General features: G+C 41.7%; 1 protein-coding gene across 1 annotated transcript in view; it reads right to left on the reverse strand.

Annotated features, from left to right (window-relative positions):
- The window catches only part of SPIDR (scaffold protein involved in DNA repair), a 206,383-nt gene that overhangs the window by 180,142 nt on the left and 269 nt on the right, over positions 1-25,972 (reverse strand). Inside the window, exons 2-5 of the mRNA XM_076329738.1 lie at positions 17,546-17,701; positions 16,425-16,503; positions 14,729-14,914; positions 11,826-11,983 (exon numbers count right to left, since the gene is read on the reverse strand). Coding sequence (XP_076185853.1) covers positions 11,826-11,983; positions 14,729-14,914; positions 16,425-16,503; positions 17,546-17,701 — 579 coding nt within the window. The remainder of the gene's footprint in view (positions 1-11,825; positions 11,984-14,728; positions 14,915-16,424; positions 16,504-17,545; positions 17,702-25,972) is intronic.

Consider the following 25,972-nt stretch of genomic DNA (forward strand, 5'->3'; position numbering starts at 1 on the left):
CTAGCTCTACTGTTTGCATGGGGAAAAAAAAAATATGGAAAACGAGACTCAAGTGCATCTAAAGGTTAAAAAGTAGATAGGAATAATCACCCTCCTGCATTTTTTTTGGACTTGTTTCTTGTAAAAACATAGATTTTGTTGTTGTTTGAACTGACAACCTTATCTGCTGTCTGGCTCATTGCTTTTTAGGCATATGAGAGCAGCAATTATGTCCTATTTTATTTCCTCATCCTACATTTGTACCCTCTGAAAAGTCTACATAACCTGATATTTTTTAATCCAACCTTCCCCCACAAACTATGTAAGCGAACAATACATCTCTTTCTCTCCTTACTCCTCCTCCAGTAACTACAGGCTGAGGCTAATGACAAAGCTTCTTAGTGCAAAGAGCTGCCTTGACCCTTCCTTTCTAAACCAGTAAGTAAACTCCATACAAAAACTCTTCTATCCTCCCAACACACCACAAGTATCTTACATGATAAGGATGATCCTGTTGAGTCCTGTAAAGGAGGAACACATTAGCCGAAGCTCACCGTTGGTGAAGTTTCCTGGTATACAACTATATAATCTGGTTTTACAAGCAGCTCTGTAAAGCTATTACATTACTGTCTGTAATATTGTTAATTCTTTCCTCTGTACATGTCTGCAAAGAACAGAGTGAAAGGAAATATGATGCTTTATCTACAATTGCCAAAACTAAAAGGTCTTTTTTCTAATTCTGTCTTAAACACATAATGCATTATTAGATTGGGGTATCCACCCCCGCCAAATGTCTGGAGACCATGAACTGAAATTGCTTCAGAAAGGGACTGAGCTAGCTACTGAAGGATAAAACTCACAATGTCTCTCAGACTTAATAATCTCAATGCAACTTCTGGCTCAGAAAGCACCTGAACTCCAATAGAGATCCTCCTTCTCCCACTGCACAATGTTTAACATAGTCTTACACTTTTTTCCCAATACTATTATAATTCAGGACCCGAGCTAGATGAACATTCAATATAATAATCCTGTGTCATCAGTTTATGAATAACACATTATTTATTACTTTAGCATTATGCACCTATTTCCAACTTTAGCCCACACCATTATACACTCATGCATTCACATACATGCTCCGAAAGGGAGGTGCAATTACCCTGTTACCCCAAAAAGAAAGTTCAGTATTGTGGATTTATACTATTTATTCTTTTTACACTGCTAGTTATACTGTTCTCCCATTTCAAAAGATCCTGAAGTGCTTCGTATCCTAGACAAATCACTTTATTACTGGAACATATCAGATTCACAATGAAACTCAGCAACGCCAATCTTTTTTTAATTTCATGATGCTTAAACGTACTTCAACAAATGCATATGTTTTAAAAAAGAAAACCATAGTGCTTTTCCAATTAGTCATAAAAATGAAAGATTTCAATCATTTCAATCAAACAAAAAACCCCAAACTTACCTTTGCACGTCTCCCTCACCCAATCAAGCAAGTTAAAGAAACTTAGTCTGTGAAGCCTGTCACCAGCTCACTCCAGGGAAGCTAAATGCTTCTCTAGGCAAGTCTGGCTACAGCCATCACCCTTTACAAAATCTGTGTTGTCTCAAAGGCTCCTCTCCATCCCTATGTCTGTTCAGAAAGCTTTATTAAAAACATGAGGTAAGCATAAACTAGACTACGTGAAAAAACACCCTGCAGAAGCCACACAGAGCAGCAGGTGGTAGAGAACCAGAGCTACAAAGGGTAACCACTGCATTGCACCAAGTGGAGATCCATTTGCAACGTTGTCTTTTGGTATGTGACTTCTCAATTGCTCTGCAGAGAAAGCACCGAGGATGGCGACAGAAAGAGGACAAAATTCATACACGCTGAAAAGCCCACAGCACACAAACATGGGAATAGCTGTAGGGGAATCTACCAAGGATCATTCTAGCCCCTTACTTTTGTCTCCAGCAATGATTAATGTCAGATGTTTAGGGAAGAGTTTAAAACAGGACAAGCATGTGGCAATGCTGCCACCGAACAGTCTCCCCGATTCCAGTTTGTGGCTTCAAGTAGAGGCAAGATCTTTGATTTAATCCTTAACGGATTTGTCTTCCATGAGTTTGTCCAGTTAGTTTTGAACCCACGTAATCTTTCAGCATCCATATCATTCAGTGGCAAGGACCTCTGCAGCTCATATGGTCGGATGAATAAACTCCTTTTTAATGTTGAATCAACCTGCTAGTTTCACTTGATGTCTCCTAGCTCTATACAGTACCTAGTCACTTCATTTACTTCTTCCTATCTATTTGTGATTCATGTGTTTCTTTCATGTCCTCTCCACAGCAATCTCTTTTTGAGGCTGAAGGTTTCTATTCTACAGAATTTTCCTCATGCCGAAAACATCCCATATATCAGATCACTCTTCCCAACTTGCTCTGAAGCTTTTCTAGTTCCACTTCACCTTTTTTTTTGTGAATGGGAGGACCAAAACTACTATCCACAAGCACAGTTGATATGCAACCTTAATGGATTTTTAAAGTTGCAGTGTTTTTAGCAGCTTTTCAGAGTATTTAAACCCCAACACAAACCTCAACCCTTCTTGTCCATGACTACTTTATGTCAGGATGAAGCTGCTCTGCCCATCATGTTTACCTTCACAAGCAGACAGTTCCAGTCTGCTTTCCTCACCTAGCTTCAGTGGTCCCTTTCCCATGCACAGGAAGGTATCAAGGTGTCTGCAAAATACCAACAAGTCATTTCCTCTCAGAAGCATCAAACTTCCCAGCAGCCCCATCGGGATTCCTACAAAGGGAGAACAGGGCTTTCCTCCACCGGTGTAACGACAAGAAAAATACACAGAGAAACAACAGTCATCGTGTGCAGAGCACCGGAGGCTGCCACAACAGCACTGCACAGGTGAGACACCTGATGTGAGGAGCTGCCACAGCCACCGTTTCTGAAGAGTTGCAACCAGATGGGAGTATTTGGTGGCACAGAACTAAATAGTTGTATTAGGCAAGAGAGAACAGGTGAACTGAGACCAAGCAACGACCAGGTGAGGGTGAATGGGGACAAGTGAGTGAAACAGTGACCGTGCTGGGAAGAGGAGACAGAGTGGGAGGAGAATGACTGGGACTGAGTCAAAAAGTATGCCACTGTGCTGGGACTGAGCAGTGAATCAACAGCCAGGTGCAACAGCTTCTTCATGTGTCCAGGAAGTGGGAATAATAAAGCTGGGCTGAAGTTGTGAGTAGTGGGAGAGAGATCATACGAAGTAACAATTTATGAGCATATTTCCAGAGAGACCAAGGACAGACAAAGACAAAACCATCAAGTAGTCAAGGCTGCTGCCCTGGTCTGAAGGCAAATAGCAATACACTAAAGGGAAAAAAAAAAAGCATGGGAGCAGGGTTGTATGCAGCTGGCATATACATGAGAGTGCGCTAACAGATTCCTGCGGAGCAGGCAAAATCCTCTTTAACATGTTACAGTTATGGAGTTACAGCCCATCGCTACAGACCATCTCCACAGAAAGGGTTAATCAGTCACCAGGGTTATTAGTCTGGAATGTAAGTGTCCCGATAACAAAAGAACTATAAATCTGAATTGTCATCTACAGATGATTCAAACATTTGTATAGAAACTGTTTATCACAAAGCAAGAGCAACAGAACATGACACAGACCCTGCCAAACTGGATATGAGAGACATTAGGATTTCACCCCACCCTAGTCCCGTCTCATTGTCCCCAAGTAAGCCAACCCCTCCACCCAACAAAAGTTCCCACCTCCAAATTTCTTAAGTTTTATTATAAACATTCTCAGTTTTATTCCATTTGTTCTGCCCCCATTTACTCCTCTCTTATTTATCCAATACACTTCCACATTGCGACGGGAGCCAGGAACAAATGTCCCGTTCCCCATACCATACCACCAAACTGCATTCTTTCCAAGCAAAAGATACAGTGGCATGACTTAAAAAAACCCACAAAACAAAACCCCACACAGCTGCCTTCTTCCATGCGAGATAAAAACAAGCACAGATATACAAGAGCTTCATCCATTAAAGAGAGGGAGAAACACACTGGAAAAACCTCGGAGGTTTTTAATAACCCCAAGATTAGTATAGAATAGTTTCTAAACTTTGGTCTTCCTGTGTTTTCTAAAGTATTCTAAATTTATTGCCAGATCTTCACAATTCAACAGATTCTACAAAGAGCCGGTATACACTAACCTTTACCACCAAAGGAACAGTTCTGTTTTGGTGAAAAGTGACACGAAACTCATAGGAAGATGAAGCCTAAATACAGGATAGTTGGATGATTTTGGTACACCTCATGCTTTACTTGTTCTACCAGGACTTGGATGACCTTGGACATTTAAATATCTTATTTTCACTTAATAGCCTTCTCTAAGTAGTATTACACATGCATTTTTTTCAAGATAGCCGTGTGTATGTCATTCGTGTATTGCTGCCACAAACCCCTAGACCAGTAAGGTTCACTTGTGAAAAGATGCAAGCTGCAACTGCACTAGGTACCTTAAAAGGACAAGAAATGTTTTCTTCACCACTGGATGCAACAAACATGCCTGGTAGTAAAAGAGCACTTCACTTTCCCTGATGTATTCGGGCCTTCGCCTGATGCAATGAACTGGCATGATGGGTGACAGAACCAGCCACTAAAAGATCATAAAACTATTTTTAAAACAAAGTGACAACCCACAAGAAAGATTGAACCAAAAATTCAAGCCATTAGCCAATCTACTCTTTTCAGGTCTCCCTCCAGAACCACATTATTTAGAAAGCACATTTATCGGAACAAGAAATGATTAAGACTGGTCCGATGTATTCCACTAAAACTTCTCTTCCACCATTTCCTTCAAAAAGGATTTCAAACAAATTCAAACCAATCTCTCCTCCAATTTGGCCTGAGGAGTCCTGAGACAGTTTGGAAGACAAAGTTAGACAAATCAAAACCCAGCAGCTTTCTCACTGTCCTCATGGCTCTTTGCAGAGCGCAAAACTATTAGCAAATCATCCATAATGGCAAACAACAGAGCGCCTCATCAGAGGGGGGGAAACAAGTAAGACAAAAGCCTTCAACTTCCTACTAGTGTTGTTAACTCCTCTGGCTTTATCCTTTCTCTCCTTTCAGAGGAGAGCACTGCACTCCCAGCAGTGCATGCTCTGCTCTTTCCCGTAGCCTCTTCTGCTCTAGCACCAGGCAGGCTGTCAACAGGAGACAGATGAGAACCTCTTTCTTTGCTTCACCTCTTGAAATGGAGGTCAGGGCCCCGACAGGGCGAACATACACCGCTTTGCTTCTCCCTAGCACTCCTGAAGACCCTCTGCGGTGCTGTGAAGAGAGCCATGCTGCCGACAGGTGCCAGACCTGAGGAAACGCAGATGCCTCCTGCAGCATGCAGTCGCAGGAAAACTAACACAGGCCACTTGAATCTTGTTTAAAACACCAGGCAAACGTGGGGAAGAGGGGGGGGGACGACAGCAAAGCGGGGGGCATTCGATACGTGGATGCTGAGATAGCAATGCTGTCAGCTGCACTTAAAGTTGTTGCTCTCCAGAGCGGTGCAAGAAAGACTACAGGGCTCAGCTGAAGCCTTAAATTAAACAAAGCAGAGGGGCTGGATTAGCATGCACAAACAGCCCAGTGCTTCAAACAACATAAAAATACAGTCTGGGAATGACAGCACAAGGCAGCAAGGTCTAAAGTCTGTTTATGTCACTGTGATAGCTCCTGCGATCCATCAGAGTTTGTAGACCCAGAATGTGGCACACAGGAGTCTCTGTTACACTTAATAAGACATCCAGGGAATTTCACAAACTAGGCACAAAGAAGTACAGCTACCTCAGTGACACTCTGGATCACCTACAAGAGTGTACACACATGCATGCAAGCACCTGTAAGTATGACAACTGCGATCAAAGAAACTTCCTTCAAAATGCGCACCATAGACTTTCAACATTTTTACACCACTGAAAAGACACTTAATGAGTGTCAAGACACTCATATGACTGACTGCGTCATTCTTGAGGAGGATAATGAGCCAATTCAGCTACACTGAGATTTGAACTCCTGTCTCTCGGAATTACAAAGAAAAGTCTTCCCAAGATACTTGAAACCATCAAAGCAACGAACATCTGAGCCAGTTAGGTATTTGCTGAACTAATATCTTCGATCCTGATTTAAAATTAATGGGGTCATTGTTTAACTGGAGACTTAAGAGAAGCTATTTATAATACAGGTAGCCACAGCTCACCCAGAAACATGCTGTTTCCTATTCTGATAATCTGAGCAAATCACGGAAACAGAAAGCTGAGAGGGGAACTATTGTCTGTGACCAAGGAAAAAAGCTTCAAGGCTTCATTTCTGGATCAGAAGATGCAGAGACATCCCTGTAGATGGGATGTAGTAGAAAGCAGCTGGTGCACAAGTTCAGTTTTGTCTAGTAGTTCAGGTATAAACCATTCCACCTTGCTGATATGAACGCAAAAGGCATCTGTTTCTGTACCACTACTGACTTGCAGTCTTTTGATTAACAGGTCTTGCCTAAAAAGCCCACCTGAAGAGCCCTGCTAGAAGAGACCAGTTCTACCCAGAAAAGTAAGGTTCCAGTTTTTGGGGAGACGGGGAGGAGAGAGGCAGGGAAGGAAGAAGGATGTTGCCCAGACTGGTTATGCTGTCTCCATCCTTAGAGTTGTCCATGATCCAACTGGATAAAGCCCTAAGCAACCTTGTCTGACCTTGCACGTCAGCCTGCTTTGTGCAGGTTGAACTGGAGACTTTTTGAAGTTCCTTCCAATCTGAATTATTCCATGAAGTACACATTTAGAAATATAGTAAGCTTGTGGGTAGTCTTGTATATATTCTAGTAAGCTTTCTTTGGTAATGGACTGACAAAAATAATTGCTTGCAATAACATGGTCGTACCATCACCCTTTATCAGTGTTAAGTCATCAGTCTGACAGGATGACACAAATTCCATTTGCCATAATAATGATTCCCTACCTTAAGATAACCTATTTCAAATTCTGTTACACAACAATAGTTCTAGACTCAAGTCTAATTACCAAGCCAATGATAGTTATAATTACCATTATAATGGATCAAGAGAGCAAGGACATAAAAGCAGGCCAAGAAATAGCAGCAAAATCTTGGCCTACTCACCTTTTAAGTGATCTCTTCAGAATTTCATTAGGTATGTTGAATCCCCCTCAATGTAATACCACAGAATGACAGAGTTTGGGTTTTTTTTAAAAGCAAAGTTAAGACGTAATAAATCCACGAACTAAGCAACTGAGTGAACCTTATTTTGACAGATGAGAAGCCTCAGATAAAAGACATACACCTACATATGTCCATGCGCAGGAAGGACTTCTCAAATAATGTGTTCTTCCCTCAGGGAAAACCCAAAAATTAACCTTTTGCACAACATTACAACAATTTTTGCACAAGACTCAACAACATCACATCAGATCGCCCACTGTCAGCATACACAGACCGCAGCACAGTAGAGAGCTGAGCACACGGTGGTGATCCATTTAACAGAGTTTTGAAACGTATAAAACATGACAGTTCTCTTTTTCAGTTGTCTATCATCATACAGCAAGATACTCCGGGGGTATTACCATTCTATATGTATTTAAAGGAAACAAGCTCTTAACCATATGGCTTTTTGATGAATTTTCAGCCAAATTAGAAGTTAAGATCAGCAGACAAGCTTATTAGTGTGCTCTGCAATAAAGAGGGTCTGCTATAACCAGTTAAGCTTTATTAATGCTGCATAGCAAGTACAGAAGACTATCCAATTCCTACACATTACCAATATGAAGGGCGAAAAATTCTCCTCACACCACTCTGGGATAAATCTCACTTGCCTTGCATATAAAGCAAGCAAATCTGGCTACCCATCAGAAACTAGTAAGTAGATTTAATAAGTGGGACAAAAGGAAAAGACCATACTCTGCAGGATACCAAAATTAAATACTCCATAAAAACGCTGGCCTACTTTAAGGGATTAAGTTACAGAAAGTGTTTTAAGGAGGGATCTGAGTAGAAGATGATGTCACTCTGCACAGGGCCAGAGAAAGTTCCCAGTTTAGGAGGCAGTATGGCAGGAGACATGAATTCATGTACAAGAGCACTAGATTTCATTTAATCCCTAGCATTAAAATATTTAGAAGTTGAAAATAATTCAGAGATGAACAATTCTTAGAAAGTATGGAACTTCAGCTCATGAGAAAGGTCTCTGCACAAGTCAGGCAAAAAGTAGTCATTGCTAATGCATAAAAATACGTCAGATCAATTTTGAGGTGATTACATGGTGTTCTTCTGAAAAACACGTATGCTGAAAAATTAACATTAATGGTTAATCTTTATTTTAGCACCATAGTCTCCAAGAAAAAGGTCAACTAGGCATCCAGCACAGGCAACCAAAAGCAGAGGAACTCTCAAACTAAAACCATCTGGGATCAGGCCTTGCCAGATCTTTGTCCTGCATCACCTTAAGCAAAAATTCAACCAGTTATAGGTCAAAGGAAGGTTAGCAATTAAAAAAATAACTCTCCCATCCCCTAAAAATATACAAAGGAAAGTAAAGCATGACCATGTCATATCTTGCACGTTTTCTTCAAAAATTCTGAATTGAACCGAAACAAAATATTAGCTAACAGCTGCTCACCACAAGACCAGCTTCAGCTTGCCTTCCTCATTATCCTCTATCAAGCAGCTTTACACGTCAGAGGTGGCTAGTTGATAGGAAAGACACAGCACAGGGACTTGGAATATGAACTGAATCGGGACTGAAGCTTTACACCCTACAGATAAGCAAGAGTTTCATCTTCATACCAAAACAATACATGAAGTCTTTCTACATAGTTAATTATCACTGAATAGAACTAATTTTCAAATTAGACCTATTGGTATGTAAGAGGAAAAAAGCCATAAAATTATTCATCTTTTGAGATTTCACATTAGAAACCTAGTACACTACTACCATGGGTAAATACTACCATAAAGATATTTTGGCAGCAATTCTAAACCTCCAGAACCTCTTAGTATTTGGCATATTTTGAAGTGGGGTAAAATAAATTTCATGGTCTTTTGATTATCCACACACTCCATTAGGTTCCAGAGATTTAGTAAATACCACAAAAACAATGATATATCAACATTTGGCTTTTTTTCCTTCCCCCACCGTGAACTAGGCCACAAAATTAACAGGCCTTTTTAAAGAATACTTGTACAGCAAATGACCTCCTATAGTGAACACTGCTTTTCTATTCTCCCTTGGAAACCTCTCAAACAGCTTGCCTGCAATTTTTTCTAGGAAAACAGCATACCCCAAGTAAAGCAAAACAAAGACTGCAACAGACACAGAGATCGCTGGAGATTTACCCTCGTGCATACACCAAATTCCCAGAAGAAAGTTTACTGGTGAGGCTGACCACCCATGAAAACTACCACCGCATGGCACTCCAACTGGGAAGGGAGAAGGGGAAATCTACAGAGGCATCCTCAGATTCCCAGTGTACCCACATCTTTTGTGGTGGCACGACTATCCTGGTTAGGGTTAAAAACTTTTTACGGTTGCATCCAAAAAAGCCCTCTCGTGAGCACCATTTACTAATATGAATGTGTCTTGTAACATTTATCCAACTCTCCATCTACATTAGGGTAAGTCATGCTGGTATAATAAAAGCAGAACAACTTTTACTGCTTGCACAAATCCCAGTTCTGTTTTCCCAGGTTTATGCAGATGGTGAGGTCTCTTCCGATGCTGCTGCCCAGGACTCGATCTATTTTAAATCAATTCTTCAAGAACCTGAAAAATACTTGACTAACCCTTGCTGAACTCTGAGGTACCGATGCTAAACTGCTATGGACGCCCATGTGAGCGAGCTGAAAGCCGGGTCACATGTGTCGCCACAGCAGCCGGCATGCTGCCATGCGCTATGTCCAGACCCACTTTTTTCACCCTCCGGCCGCAGCAAGGCAGCATCCCCAGAAAGGCAGCAGGACCCTGCTATGGGACTGATTCACGGGGGAACTGGAGACTGCTCTTCCTCTGCGAGCAGAATTCGCTTTCATACTCCATCCATACCCTCTCACGGTGATTTTAATAAAGAATCGATACATAAATTTAAATGTGTTTCAGTAAGGCTTTAATCCGCTTCGGTAACAGCCTTCCCCATCCCCATCTCTACCGCCGGCCGAAGCCCAGCCCGTTTCCCTCCCTTGTCCGCAGGCGGTGGCACAGCTACAGCCTGCGTGCCAGAGCCGGCCCCGGCGCTCCGCCGGAGGGCCGCGCCCGCGGGAGGCGGCGGCCGGACGGGCAGGCGGGGCCGGGGCCGGGGCCCGGGCCCGAGGCCGCGCCCGCCGCCGCGCAGCCCGAGCCTGCGGCGCCCTCTGCCGACGCCCCGCCGGGCGCGCCCCGCCGCGGCCCCGGAAGCGCAGCGCCGCCCGACGGAGCGGGCTCGGGACGGCCCGGCCCGCCGGCGGGAGGGAGCGTGTGTCCTCAGCGGCTTCGGTGCCTCGGGCGGCGCCGGCAGCCAAACCTCGCTGCGGCAGGGCTGGCTCCCCGGACCCCTCCCAGCGCTCCGCCACCGCCCCTCGTCCAGCTGAAGTTTCCCCTGCTGCCAGGTGACCGCTGCGCTCCTTGCCCTCTCGCTGGGCTCCTCTGATAAGGGCCCGGACCCTCCTCGGCCTCCTCCAGGCCAGGCAAACCCAGTCCCTCCACTCTGCCCGCCTGCAGCAGCCCCGGCCGGCTGGGCAGCCCGGCTGTTAGCCTGTCCCTCGCATCCTGGGAAACACTGCGGGTGCGGGGGCTCGCTGGTGAGGCGCTTGCGGATGCAGCCAGCCTCCGGCACCAGAGGTTACATGTTAACTTTGCCTAGGGTAGTGTCAAATCTCGAGTCTTTTAATACAAGTCATTTCGCTGTTAAGACACTAAATAAAGATCAACATTTCTGCCATCTATTCTATACTTGATATAGTATGCCTTCTTTATAAATAATGTTATATTTTCTACAGTAAAAAAAAAAAAAAAAAGAAAAAGATGCTACCAGATCTTAGCTGGTAGCTGCCAGCTTTCTGAGCTCTTCAATCCTCATCACTTTTCAGTGATGTAGGGAGTCCTGTAATTAGTCCCATCATCACTCTCAGAACACGCTCGAGTCACGATACCTGGTTTTTATATAGTCAAGGTCTCAAAGTACTGAAAAGAAATAGGTAACTGTCTATCATCTAACACTAACTCACCCACCACATTACAGGAAATTTGGATGTCAACTTGCAACAGGCAGCCAGGGGCTGTAGAGAATCCAGATCACCTCTCCGGTGAGAAACCTACTCACTTGATCACCTTTTTGCACGCACATTGAAATACAAGGAATTCCATTTAAATATAAGAACAAACTTCCGTACTGCGAGGGTGACCAAGCACTGGCACAGGTTGCCCAGAGAGGTTGTGGAGCCTCCATCCTTGGAGATACTCAAACCCCAATCGGACGCGTCCCTGAGCAACCGGCTCCAGCTGACCCTGCTTTGAGCAGAGGGGTTCAACTAGATGATCTCCAGAGGTGCCTTCCCCCCTCAGTCATCGCGTGATTCAGTGACCACACTACCAAGCTCTAGGTGTGGGGCACTGCTTGGTTTTGAGGTTTGGCAGTCAGAGAAAATGCCTTGAAATTCTTGCGTACAGAATTCTTTCTGGAGAGATGAGGTAAGCAAAAACCTCACGTTCCTCCAAATTAAATGCAATCAAATATGAATACACTCCATAATTATAGTAGAAGCTTTTCTTTTTTTTTTTTAACCTGAAACAGTTTCTCACCTTACAAAGCTCATCATTCTCCTCTTTGACAGGCAGAGACTTAAAATTTGTGCAGGAGTCCGAGTCTGATATCTCCAGTGAGCTGTCATCTTTTTCTGATCCATCACACCTATTGGTAGAATCACTATCCTTCTCCCAATCAATGAACTCTGATTCATCTAAAATAAAAATATTTGTAAAAAGAATTTTTCTTAATCACCATATATTATTCATAAGCATGAAGTCAAACAGAGTAATACTACAATTATCCCTCACTTGGGGAAAAAGCGCAGTTATTTTTTACATATGTTCAACTGATCTTCACATTTAACTATTTTGTGATCCTGTCTCTCATAAAAGCTAAGTCCTACTAGCAGACAATAGAAGCTTCTATGAAGAAAGATATAAAAATTACATTAAAAAAAAGATTTCAAAGTACTGCCCATAAGGAGGCAGTATATTTAACTGCTTAAGCAGGTAGGGGTTTTTTAGTTTAGTTATTATTAGTTTTCCTAGGCTTTAGTTAGGGGGTTTTTTTTGCCCAGTTGCATTGGATTTTCCAACTGCACTTGTTCAGAATTAACTGTTCTAAGCAAATACCTCAGTGACCTGGAACAGCTGAAAATTTGGTGTAAGTTAACATCTGCTATACTGCTATAAGTGGCAACCCCCACAGAGAAATGAAAAAGCTAGTTGAAATGGTCACCTCCTAAAACACCATGGCTAAATACACAGGTCTGCAAATCAAACCTCTAAGCACATCAGACAGAGGATTGTTTAGGATAAATTAATAGAAACAGGCACAAGAAAAGACGTGGTTTTTTTCAAAAAAAACTACAACAAAATGGCAATAAACAAAGATGGAGATGCAGAACAATCCTTCCACCATCCTCATGACCAGGTGGTGTTTAATGCAACTCCAAAAGTCCACCCATACCTCCGAGGATCTCCTGAAGGCAGCGGAAGCCTCAGCTGCCGTAGCAGCCCCACCACCCTTCAGGTCCAAGTGGCACAAGGTACTGAGAGGAAGAATTCTCATTGTATTTGGTATAAATGAGCATGTTTGGAGGAGGAGGGGTGAAAGCTTTTTTGGTTTTGCAAGTGTCACATTTCTAACACTGAAAGAGTCACGTACAGGGGAGAGGCAGCAGAGAAAGGAGGCACCTGCAGAACGCTCCAGGCATCTGTACAGTCCATGGAACTGTGGCAGCACCTTCTGGACTTGGCAGCGCTACTACAGTCTAAATCACTAGTTTCTTCATGGAACTTCCGAACTCTGAAGTCACCCAGACAAATAAACACACAGCTCTGGTGTTGCCTGCTTTTTCACACGCGTGAATGCATTTCTGTTTCTAACTACGAGAAAGCTTCATCAGAAATTTTAAACACAGACATCAGTGACCAGGTAGCACAAAGAGGTCTCTCTCGAAGCTGTGTGGCAAGCTGCATGCAACTTGTGACAGCAGTATAAATTCCTTAATAAAATATGAGACAATCAGTTTTATCTTGTCACGCTCAAGTACTAACACTCTGTCTCTGAAGATGAACTTCAGGTGAAAGGGCATGTCACTTAAAAATACTTTCTCAGCTATTATCCCCGTATTTACAATTGTACCTATATATGCACACACATAGATACATGTGTACAATACTATAATTAGTGTATATGATGGTTACTTGAAAAAGCAATGGAAATTACAGTTCTTTTACTCCCCGCTGCTTTCAATAACTGCTTTCAATATATTTTTGGGTTTAGAAGAAAAACAGGAAATGACTGGATTTCCTCAGTAACTTCGAGCAGATACATAATGCATCAGGGTTTCTTCATTTACACAGAGAAACCAAATTTTGCTATCTTACAAGAGTAACAATAAGTCTGTGTACTGTCTCTTAAAAAAAGAGAATTAAAGATTAAGACCTGCAGGATATACTTGCAGGAGACAAGTGCAACAGAATGATATTAATGGCAGGTTAGAAAGATTCCTGGTATTAGATTGCAGTCTAGAAAATGGGCAGTCCTTCCATTTCAAAAATAAGGAAAGAAAATTACTAGGAATTACAAAAGATGACCATCAGATATGTCAATGACAGTGTTAAATCAATGACAAAAATAAGGATGAAAGAATCAACTCACAGTGGTGTTTGAACACTTTGCCAGACATCCAGGAGGTGAAGTCTAGCTGTAATACTTCAGACCTAGCTGAAGTATTACAGAGCTAACCTGATTTATTTTCCTGGAAGTAGTCACGTTGAAAATACTTCCTAACAAGTTCTAATGCAAATTAAACATTATCCTAATTAACGCTTATGTAATGGAGCACACAAGTAAAGATTTTTCTGTCCTCAGCCGCACTTTTTAATCAATTTCTCTCCCCTCTGTCATCCCCTGCTCCGTGAATTAGAAAGCAAGTGCTAAGAACAAAACTCATGGTCGTCTCCACAATACAGCTAACGGGAAACAAGGAATACTGCGTACCGAAATGAAAAGTCACGCCACAGAACAAGATGCTATCTGCAGCTGCAAAGTCTGCCACATCTAGTCAGTAGATGCAGACAGCAATATTACCAGTAGAACAGGGTGGGCAGAGAAAGCTGTTCACAACCCCAGTATCTGTACCACAGCACAGAGAAGGAAATGGTACAAATAAACTATAATATATTGAAATGAACTGACATGCTTTACTCTATGTATAGCCTGCCCAACTATGCTCCTTCCTTTACTCCAATACTTTAAAATTTTTCTACATAATTTATACTAAGAGCTTATTCCGTACTCAGATGAAATTGATGAAAAAAGGCCAACTGATTTAACTGAAATAGGATTAGATCATGTCATCTTGCCAGAATGACCTCAAAGAATTTTCATTACAGCACTTGAAGTTGACAGAAGGTTTCTTGACAAATCTGCTTGTGTTTGAACTTACCTTCACTACTACTGTCCTCTAACAATAAATCATGTCTGCTAGGTGATTTCCCTGTTTTGGAAGTGTGACTTTTTTCGCTGTGTAACCTTGCAATCAATGTTTTATTTTCATCATCTGAAAAATCACTGCCACTAGAGGTCCATATTATGTCCTCAGCCTCCTTAGAGCTTTCAGCAGCAGCAGGTCCTATTAAGAAGAATTGTAAAGTGTTAGATTGTTACATAAATGTGATATTGTTAAATTTAAAATTCTTAAAAAGTAAACTACATTATTTTTGAACTGGAAAAAAATTATCAATTCTGTCATCAGAGATTAATACTGGAGCATTAACTCACACGTATTTTTTATACATACACACATTATTTTCATTTTGGTTCTCTACAATAAATGCTAACACTTCATTTTATACAATGAGGCTATCAATCAGTTCCTCAGGAGAGTGAGGACAAGTAATGACTGTCTGACATATAGTCCTCTACACACAGTCCTAATGCTCCCACATGTGCCCTTTCAAAATAGTAAGTGGTTTAAATAAAGACCGTCCTTAGAATTCTGGGCTTGGGATTTCTCTGACTTTATACAATAAATAACAAATGAATAAAAGTATGCCATCAGTAGAGATGACTTTCCAGTTTTGTCCTGAGAGAAAAAAAAATTTAAACTTTTCAGGAGTAACGAAGAATAGCTGTTGTGTTTTTGAAGTGAGACATTTAAATTCAAAATACCTCTCTCCATCATTTTTAATAACAAAAGCAAGGAGAAAAGGATTAATGCTTAGCAGTGGAGCATACAGAATTAGCAATCATAGGAAGGCAGAATTTTCTACTTCCTACAACTACTAAAGTTTTTTAGGGAAATGGGAAGTTAGACAATTACTGGGGATTTGGAATTAGGCAGGAGGGCTCAGAAGAGAGAAACACAACCATATCTCCTTCTGCAACACACAGGTTCTTTCCAGAAATCTGGAAAAGCATGATTTTGAACCCCAAAAGGCAGACAAAAGGTGCTTAGTAGGTCACTTAACTCCAACAGAGGCAGCACAGCTGCTGGAGCAAGTAGAAATACAAAGACTGAAGAAGCCACTGCCCCCTCTTTCTTTCCCTTCCTCTGGACTCAAAAAGGGAAAGAACTGCAAGGAGTCGATAAGTCTTCCTCCTCCTCTTTACTATGCCTAGAGTCCTTTTTTATCACAATATTAAACAGACTCGGGTGCATATAGAAGACTCTGAAAGCCAGGAGGTTGACAAAATTCTGTTTTTCTATCTGTTGCTCATTCTTACAAAATATGTTTTCTCTCATGCCTGTTTGTCTGTCTCTAGCAGAAGAATTATTTCACCCTCTATCTAGACAGCTAAGTGTTGTTTTTCATTCCCTCCTCTTAAAAGTGTGAAGAATTTAAATATCCTGTCCCTACTAGAACATGCACTATATACAGCATTAGTGATGCTTCTTTCATCTGTTCCAGAGCAATAGCTGAAGGGCCTGCAGCTTTGCAGGATATATTTCTGGCACGCTAGGTGAATAGAGGAGCTCAATCACAATAGCATCACGACTGTGTCTCATATCAAAATTAGTTTCTGATTACAGTAACAGAAGAAGAAAGCAACCAGTATTTTGAGCCAGCTTCTACCTTGATAAAGGGCAAAACAAAGTGACAATCTTCTGACAACACTAACATGAAATAGTTATAATATACCTGCTGCATTTTCAGCAGATATTAACAGTGGTCCAAGATGCTTCTTAATCCTGGATTTCTTACCAGTAGGTCTCAGAGACTATATTAAAAAGAGACAGAGAGAGAGATTTAATCACCAAGGCATTAAAGACAATTTTAACATGTAGTAATACACTCAAAACTGTTGTTATTCACCCATCACAACTTAGTAGCACAGTTTCAAATCAGTTTTTCTATCTTCTACTAGACTGCAATATAATGAGTGAGGTAATAAAGCATGAGAACAGCAATATAAAAGCTGAATTTTCATTGTTTTGGAAAATATAAACTTACTGTGACAATGAGAGCAATCACATCTGACCATGCGAAGAACAGCCGCCAAAATTTTCAGCATTAAAGTGTCAAAAGTGGGCAGGAAGAGCACGCCTGATAAAGCATGTGCCCTATTCAAAGGTTACAGAAAGCAGCACTCAGTGGCCCCGCCTCTGATTTTATTGAATCCCACAAGCTATGCGACACTGTGACTGCTCAGTACCAGAAGAAACAGAAAAGCAACTTGGTTGAAGATGATCTTCAGCACAAAGCACTTCTCACTCAGAACTGGCTGAACATCTCTGTTCATGACCAACAAGACCAACACGCACAAAAAAAATTAAGTACAATTTGATATATCATCCAAAAGAGCATCTGCACCAAGATCCACATCTGCAGGGTCATCAAAAAGCAGGATTTTCTACAGTGAATTCGTTATTGCAAACATACCCTTCAGATCTAGCAAAAAATCTTCAGATGCAAACTAGAGTCTTTTTGTTCCATATTTTTTAGGAAATGCAGTACTCCATCCCAAATGTCAAATTACTTTTATATCCTTCAGCGTATTGTTGAAATTTTCCAAATGGTAAGTACTATCTAGAACATAACACATTAACGTATGCTCAGAAACTTACACTAACAAGTTAAGACAATGCCCTTACGTAACCTTGCTTTCCATTTTTGTCTACTTTGACAGTTATACCAATATGCTGTTAATTGGGAAACAACACAAAAAAGGGCAACATCTCATTATTCAGTCAAGCATGGAAATTGGTTTAACTGTCAGTTTGCATCTCTTTCTTACACCATTAAGTAAGCCAGCATTTTACCTCCAGCACTGAAGTGCTCTGGAAACCATCCCCGCATCTAAGCCACGCCTTGGAAATCGAAGTAGCAGTCACTGATGTCCTGACATTTGATTTTTTCAGATGTAGAGGTGTCTCATCTGGGAAGGGTATGAATTCTGCATTCCAAAATCGCTTCCGCTATGAGGAAAACCAAACCCATTAAAAACACCGTGTACACATAATTCTTTTCAAGGGAACTTTACTTAATCTAGACCGCCCCTTTTTCTGAAGGCTTAGAAATATAAATTCCAATTTTTCATGAGCTGGGGAAAAAAAGTCTTGAATACTTGCAACCATTTTTTATGCAACACCATGTAATAACAACCACCCCAATGTCATGAGTAAATTTAATTTTTGATAAGCACACTACATTCTGTTGATCTAAATTATATTTGTAGTATCTGTTAGCTGCCCAGTGAAGCTGAAAATATTATCCTAAACAGGAACAGCTCAGTAAAATACATTTTAACTAAGCAATTCCTTCAAACTCACATTTAATTTGATTGAATTCTGTGTTATGAAGGAGGTCAAACTAGTCAAACTGGTCACTATCCAGCTCTCCATTAAAAACCAATTAAACAAAAACCACCAGACTCTTTCAGCTTTAAGAATTACATTTGTTTTCACAACCATTTCCCAAAAAATGGTAGACGAAGTGTTGCACTCCCCTTACATGGGATGCTGGAAGTCATTTGGACTATTAGATAAGTCACGAAACAGGATGCTGATTAGCATCCAGTGCTAATTTCATGCAATAGATTTTAACATCTGAGAGTAGTTGAAGCTGAGAGAATTGCCTGTTATCACATCCAAAGTTATCTTTAAGATTCTACACCAGTTTATACATATAAATTGATCTTAAGCACAATGAACAGCGCACTGCTACTGAAACTTATCTCACAAAATGTTGACCATATTATCTGCCCAAATATGTGTCTTCTTTTCATATACTTTCTTTCAAGCAACTACAATTCCTACCTACATTTAAGAATTACTCCGAAGTTACGTTAATCAGCACATACATTTTCAGTCAAACTGGTCAATCAGGACTGTAACATACACTTTGAACTAAGAAACATATGCAAAAAAAAGTGTCTTTGGCAACTTTTGTCCATTTTGTAACTGATAATGTGTATTTGTTTCCTCTAGATTTTTTGAGTGTTCGCAAGAATAGAACAAGTACTTTCCAAAAGCATACAGTGAGCAGCATCTTGCTTCACCCCTCCGGTCAGCTGGTCCTATTGTCGCATGGTGAGAAGACAAAGCAAAACAAATGGGCTTTGCAGTTTCCTCTGGCAGCAGCTGACCTTGCTAAGAGCCTCTTCGCAAGTCGCTGGGGGTATTTACACCGCAAAGCAGCTACTACGAGAGGTCATTATCACCAAAGTCAAACTGTCCCTATAACTGCTCCCACCGATCGATAAATGAGAAGTAGTACAACGTTGAACCTGATGTGGTATTAAATAAGGAATCAAAAGCACTTTAATAAGCAGATGATGTCAAGTAAGGAGGCTATGGCAGTTTAAACAAGAAGGGTTAACGTTATTACACAAAGAGAATTTAAATCCTGCTTTCCTCCCAGTGAAGATGCTGGCCCAAGCCTCCATTTCCAGAGAGCTTAGACACTAACCTCTACATTGTGCTATCCTCTTGGTAAGTACTCCTGCCTCTGCACAGAAGAAAGCATGGACGGGGAAAATACTAGTAACTGAAACATGTCAAGACCCATTTTTTGGTTCTGCAGCAAAATGTCACAGCAAGGTTTCACTCCAGTTGGAGATGTTCGCTACACCTCTACATCCCCCAGAGTGGATGACTTCTGCCAGGCTCAGAGTTAACAGTACAACCAGCAGTGCACCAAAGCTCAAAACCATGCCATGGCTCTAGTTTGCTTTTTTGATTTGGGTTTTGTTTTTGTTTTTTTTTTTTAAACCTTAGCCAGTGCTGGAAGTCTTGGTTATACAAATGCTTTCATAGCTTCAAGATGATTTTGCAAGATACATTTTGCAGATAAAAATTTACAGTGTAAAATGCAGTTCATCTAAGTTTATTTCTTAAATGGGACACTCCAGTTTTGAAGAATGTGTATTTGTGCCAATAACAGCACTACGACTTGCACATGGGTTTACAATACACCACTTTTGATGGTCAATTAAAAGCAGAAACAGTTGGAAACAACTGAAAAAGCCACACAAATGCATACATAGAGTGTTACATAAAACAAGGCTTCATAATATATTTCTATTGTTAGGAAGCCAAATAAACATAGAACTAGAGAATTACGCTATTAAGTTTCTCATCCATGTTATTCTTAAAATCATTAAATACCCTGACAGACAGAATCCCTCTATTTCCCTATGCTGTGCAATACCAACGGAGCAGAGAAAGAGCACGGCATAAGAAGCAGGGGACGAACAGCAAGAACGTGGCAGCTGAGGTATGGCCAGCGGTGCACAACCGTCAAGATTTGGGAAGGGAACACCATATAAAAATAGGCAGAAAAAAAGCTACGTGCTAACTCCCTCTCCCTAGGTAAGAAGGGTTAGGGTGCATATAGAAAGGGTATGCTTACAGTTGACAAGATTAAAAAAATGCTAATATGAATAGAACAAATAGATGCTTAGATGGTGTAGATGGTTATGCTTATATTTAGATTGTTAGAGTGCAATGTGAAGTGGCACTGGGAGTGACTTTCAAACAGCTGGGAATATTCCTTCAGAGGCACTAGACAATCATGGCTGTGACAGGCAAAAAGAGAGTTTTAATAGTTAATGACTGTTAACGACAGAAGAGTGTTATTTAATCCTCCACTTCGCTAGCCTGGGTAAGGGCAGGGCCACTCAGATTTTCAGAATGGCACTACAGGCATGCCTCGGCACCAGTGGTCTCATGACAAACCAGAAACAACCGAAGCCCCCTCTGCCCCTCCTTCTCCCCAAGCACTCGGCACTTGCCAGACTCCGTGCAGACATAGTGACCAGCAGAAAACTTCTTTGGGAAGAAGCACTAGTTACCTACAGACAGCTGGCACAGCGGCGGAAGAAAGGATACAAGGAGCAGTGGGACCACGCCAGCAGCTGCTTGACACCATATCACCTGAAGAACCGTCAGTATAGCTGACAGCTCTAGTTAATTACCTCTTTGTCTCACCACATGACCTGCTCCCCAGATAGAGGAAAATCTGAGAGTTTCTGCTACCACCATGCAGAAATGTATAGCCACTATAGTCACTGAGAAAAACTGAAAACAGCTCCTGAAGTCCCAGGACAAGAAAGTAAAGAAATACACCCTCTACATAAGATGTTCTTCAGCTACCGAAAATTTCTGGCAGACACCATTTGGAGGGAAGAGAAAGAGAAGAACTTGACTGTTGATATTGACAGCAATGACTTACAGCTCTGTGCCTTTAATGCAGACACCTTTTCACCATTTCACCCACATGCTACACTACCTTAAAAAAATTGAAAAAACAAACCCTAAAGACAACTCCCCTCATCCCAAACTCCTTGACAATTTAAATCTCTCCATATAAATATCTGATGTGAACTCTGGAAATTGGACCTACAGCTTCAATCCACAGTTACTAGGGGGGAGTTTGTCCTAGTAGCACTGCATGCATGCATGCATGCATACAGAGGTATGGGTGCGTGTATACACATACATACACACACCAAACATTTGTTTTGAAGAAAAATATGCCATGTAAAAAGTATATCATTTCAACATGCATAAAGTAATGTTTACATGCAAATATAAATGTAGAGCACACAAATGTACTTTTATTAAAAATCTGTAATATGAACATTGTGTGCAATAGAAAAGAGTTACAGATACATAGATAGGAAGTTACGAGACACGCAATTCAGAAGAAAAATTCTCAAGGACACAAATGACACCTGAGGGTTCGCTCTGGACAAAGTCTACAACCTAAAGAATAGGAGGGAAACACAGTGACCACACTTTCCACATGCGGCTAGTGTCGCCACGCTTCAAATTACAAATGCACTACAGTGGCAGGGAGGCCAGCTGCAAGGTGGCGCAGCCACGGGCCCATGAGCAGGTGCGAGTGAGCTGGGAGCAGCCCTGCGGGGCCTCTGTTCGGCCCTTTGCCTTTGGGCACGGTGGGACAGTGCCCGTGCCGGGGAGGGCACCGTCACCCTTCCCCTGCAGGGCCGGCGGGGCTGCTGCTTCTCCCCGACACCCTGGCACAGAGGTCTGGTGTCCAAGGACCTCTGCCACAGAAATACACCGGCTGGCACGCAGAAATGGAAAGTTCTAAAGGCTCTTTGCTTCCGCTCCAGCCTGCTTCAAGGCAACAGAGAAACTAATATTTCAAGAAACTTGTTTCTCTCAAGAATAAATATTTATAATGAAACTAATCCGAAGGCCATGCTGTTCCCAAAGAAATGCAGCAACAACAGTGAGTTCTCTTAATCTCGAGTCACAAGGTTAATCATCAGCTTTTTCCTCTGGCACAAAAATAGGGCACACGAAAAATATCTTGTGTAATTTATTAATGTTATGCATGAAGTGTCTAGAAACAAGATATTGGTATTAAAAAAAAAAAATCACTGAATCAGCCTCAAAAGAGCTACATCATATAGACTCATAAAAATCAAGATTTATTAGAAAACAAAGAGTCAGGCAAAGAATCTTGGGGATTGCGTAGAGTGTCTGTAGATAAAATATGACCTCTGAAATACTGAGTTAAAAAAGAGGAGGCTAGGATGGCTACCTCATGCAGAAATTGTCTGTTGACCTCTGTTCACAAAAGCACTGCATTTTGTCTCTGGAGCATTTTTTTCTAAGGGAGTGAAAAAAGTTAAATTACTCTTGCTGGTATCAGTGGAATTAGAATCAAGCCCTCCACGTAAAAGGCACAGCAGGCAATCCTTCCCTCATTACTCCTTTAGTTAAAGGGTAAGTCAGCCCACATAGGTGCAGGTGTGCAGTGAGGAAAAGGGAGACACACTCTGAAAATTCAATAAATATGCATAACAATTATGCACCAGGCGACTAAAAGTCTGGGGCCAGGGGTTTGGTTTTGATTTTTAAATAGATGGTTCTATCTAGAACACCTCCAACTCAACCAATCTATACTGTTACTTATGCCAAATAAGTAACAATGTTAGTTAACCAGAAGCACCCTATATGAAGTCACTGAGACTGTATGTGCAAAGACTAGTCACTGCACAGCCCTTTACGCTCCAGGCAATCCCACTTTCTTGGGGCTGCTCCAAAAACCGTGGAAAACATGACCCAGCATATTACCCAGCTCACATGCAAGTGGCATTTCTTTGATACTTCACCTTCTCTAACACAAAAAGCAATATAAACTGAAGGGCAAAAATAATATGTTTCACTACATGAACTCCTCCTGCTACTGACAGGCAAATCCAGAAGTTAGTCATGTCACTTAAGCATCACTGGAAAGTGTTCAAATACAACTATTGCATTCTTCCCTAACACAGAGCAGAACAAACAATAAAGTGCTGAAAATCACAGCTCTAGTTTCCAGAGCCTTTTCCTGTTTAAAAAAAAAAAAACTTTTGAAGGGAACAATCACATAAAAGTACACAAAAATATCGAACACTGACCACCAGCCATCCTCATCTTTTGCCTTTTCCTCATAGACTTCACATAAAAGTACTCATAAACTAAAAGAAAGGAGTCTTGGGCTTCAAAAGCCCAATTTTAAGATAGCACAAAACTGAATTTGACAACAGGCATCTCATTTTCAGCAAAACTCAGTATTCATGCTACTGAGCTCCTGAAAGTGTAATTACTGGTTTTAGTGCCTGGATAGAAAGTGAAGTTTTAATTTAATATTAAAACATCCTTGCATTTTACACACTCAGGTAAGGACTTAAATAAAGGTTGTAGAATTAAAACCATAGTCCAAATTTTTTTTCAAGCCAAGATTTTTTTTTTTATTCCTATGTGTCGTGGTTTAACCTCAGTCAGCAACTAAGCACCACGCAGCTGCTCGCTCACTCCCCCCCCCCCCCCCCCCCCCCCCCGGTGGGATGGGGGAGAGAATTGGAAGAGCACAAGTGAGAAAAACTCGTGGGTTGAGATAAAAACAGTTTAATAATTGAAACAAAATGATAATAATAATAATATGATAATAATAATAATACACAAAGCAAGTGATGCACAGTACAATTGCTCACGACCCACCGACCGATGCCCAGCCAGACCCCGAGCAGCGACCCCCCCGGCCAGCTTTCCCCAGTTTATGTACTGAGCATGACGTCACATGGTATGGAATGTCCCTTTGGCCAGTTTGGCTGTGCCCCCTCCCAGCTTCTGGTGCACCTCCAGCCTTCTCAGTCAGTAGAGCATGGAAAACTGAAAAGTCCTTGGCTAGTGTAAGCATTACCTAGCAACAACTAAAACATCGGTGGGTTATCAACTTTGTTCTCATCCTAAATCCAAAACACTGTACCAGCTACTAGGAAGGAAATTAACTCTATCCCTGCCGAAAACAGGACAGCATGAAAACCAGTATGCATATTTTCCAAAGATGATTCGCAAGAATACATATGATCCTGAGAAAGAACCTCATCAAGTTGTAATCATTCATGAAAAAATCTAAACTGTATGACCACGGTCACAATGACCTGGCATACCTCCTTCCACGCTGCCAACATGCATTTGGGGGGGGGGGGGGGGGGGAATCGATCTCAAAATAGTTTTCCTATTGATATTGATGTGTGAAACCAGTATTTTTACAACACTGTTTTAAAACCTTTCTTTGCATTCATGATTTTTACTACTCTTAATGAAAGGCTATTCTCATTGACTGACATATATATATGTATATAATATTACCATTTGAACATCAGGATTTTTTTTAACCTATACATGCTTATTTAAGCAAGAGTATAAATTACTATATGTTTACATTGAGACAAAAAAAAACCCCTCATGGAATAAGAATACTATTGAAATGTACTTTGTATTAATAACTAGTGCCAAGCAGTTAGTTAGACAGAAATCTGCACTCTATCAAAATGGTTAAAACAGAATTATTCTAGAAAAAGCTTTCACAAGATTAAATTATCCAATGTTTAGGATACAATAACAGTATCATACCTTTTTGTTATGTATCAGGTTGGTTTATTTTTTAAAATGGCTTAATTAATGGAGTAGTCAGCAAGTGGAGAGGACTGCTGTCTTTTCACTTGACCAGTATAGTTTTCATTGATATAGTAATGACGAACATTGTCTGTTTTGCAGACATCTTTGTCTGCAAAAAAACCTACTATTATCAAAAGCTGTCATCACATTGCAACAAGAGCTGGTTAAACCTTGGCAGCTGAAGTGTGCAGTTTTTCACTAGTCAAGAACTTCAAAACTTTTAGAAGAAAATACATATAGCATCTGTATTACAAGGTAATTTAAATGAAGCATAGCAGGTTATTTTAAGCTTGTTGTTGACATTTTCTTCCATAAAAATTGATTTTGAATGTGGTTATATTTAAAAATTGGTGTAGAATATTCACGCCATTTTATCCATATGCTAAATGGAAAATGAAATGCTTTAGAATCCAGATCTGTCATTGGAACTCTATTTGTGTATATATATAGCAAACAATGACACTGGTAGTCTGTCTTTCAGCAATACCTCAGTATTAGCAAGAGCACTGCAAATCAGAGACAGCATCCTAATTACTATCCTGCAAGTACCATCAAATGCACCAAGCAAATTACCAAAGTAAGGGAGACCGAAAAAAAAGCACGGGGCGCTTCTCCTCCCTCTACTCTCACTCATGCCCAAAGAAGCTAAGCTACTCGAGAGAATATTAAGACTGGCAATTTTGATTAAGTCTCTTTTCTTCTCATAGTTTTACTTTCCCTGCACTTTTTCCCTGGCTGTCATCTAATGAAAAAGGCTGAATTGCACTTTCCCCTCGGTACAGCTGTGCTTCCACTGGGTAATCATGACGAAAAGGTCAGTGTGGCGCAATCGAGACCACCGCGAACGACCCGGTTTCCCGCCCCCCCGCTCCAGTGCCGCGAGCCGCCAATACACAAGTCCCGCCTTGGAAGAGGCCGGAGTTGGGCCCCCTTCTCCGGCCGCCCGCGGGGCCCGAGGCGCGGGCCGAGACCAGCAACGGGCGCCGCCGGGCCGCTTCCCGGGAGACACTCGCAGGCTGAGTTCGGCGGGCCCCAGCCACCGCTCGCCTGGTCAGGGCGGGCGGAACAACACCGGCCGCCGGGATCACCCTCCCCCGGGGCGCTGGCTGGGTGTCTTTCTTACACCGCCTCCCCGGGCTCGGGCGGGGGGGAGGCGCCAGCCCGAGCCGCGGGCTCGGGTTTGGGTCTGAGGGGGCAGCGGGGCTGCTGCTGCTCCTCCGCCGCGCCCCCACCCCTCGCAGCGGGACAGCGAGCCGCGGCGGGTGG

The sequence above is a fragment of the Aptenodytes patagonicus genome, chromosome 2 (genome assembly GCF_965638725.1).
Source record: "Aptenodytes patagonicus chromosome 2, bAptPat1.pri.cur, whole genome shotgun sequence".
NCBI classification, from domain to species: domain Eukaryota; kingdom Metazoa; phylum Chordata; class Aves; order Sphenisciformes; family Spheniscidae; genus Aptenodytes; species Aptenodytes patagonicus.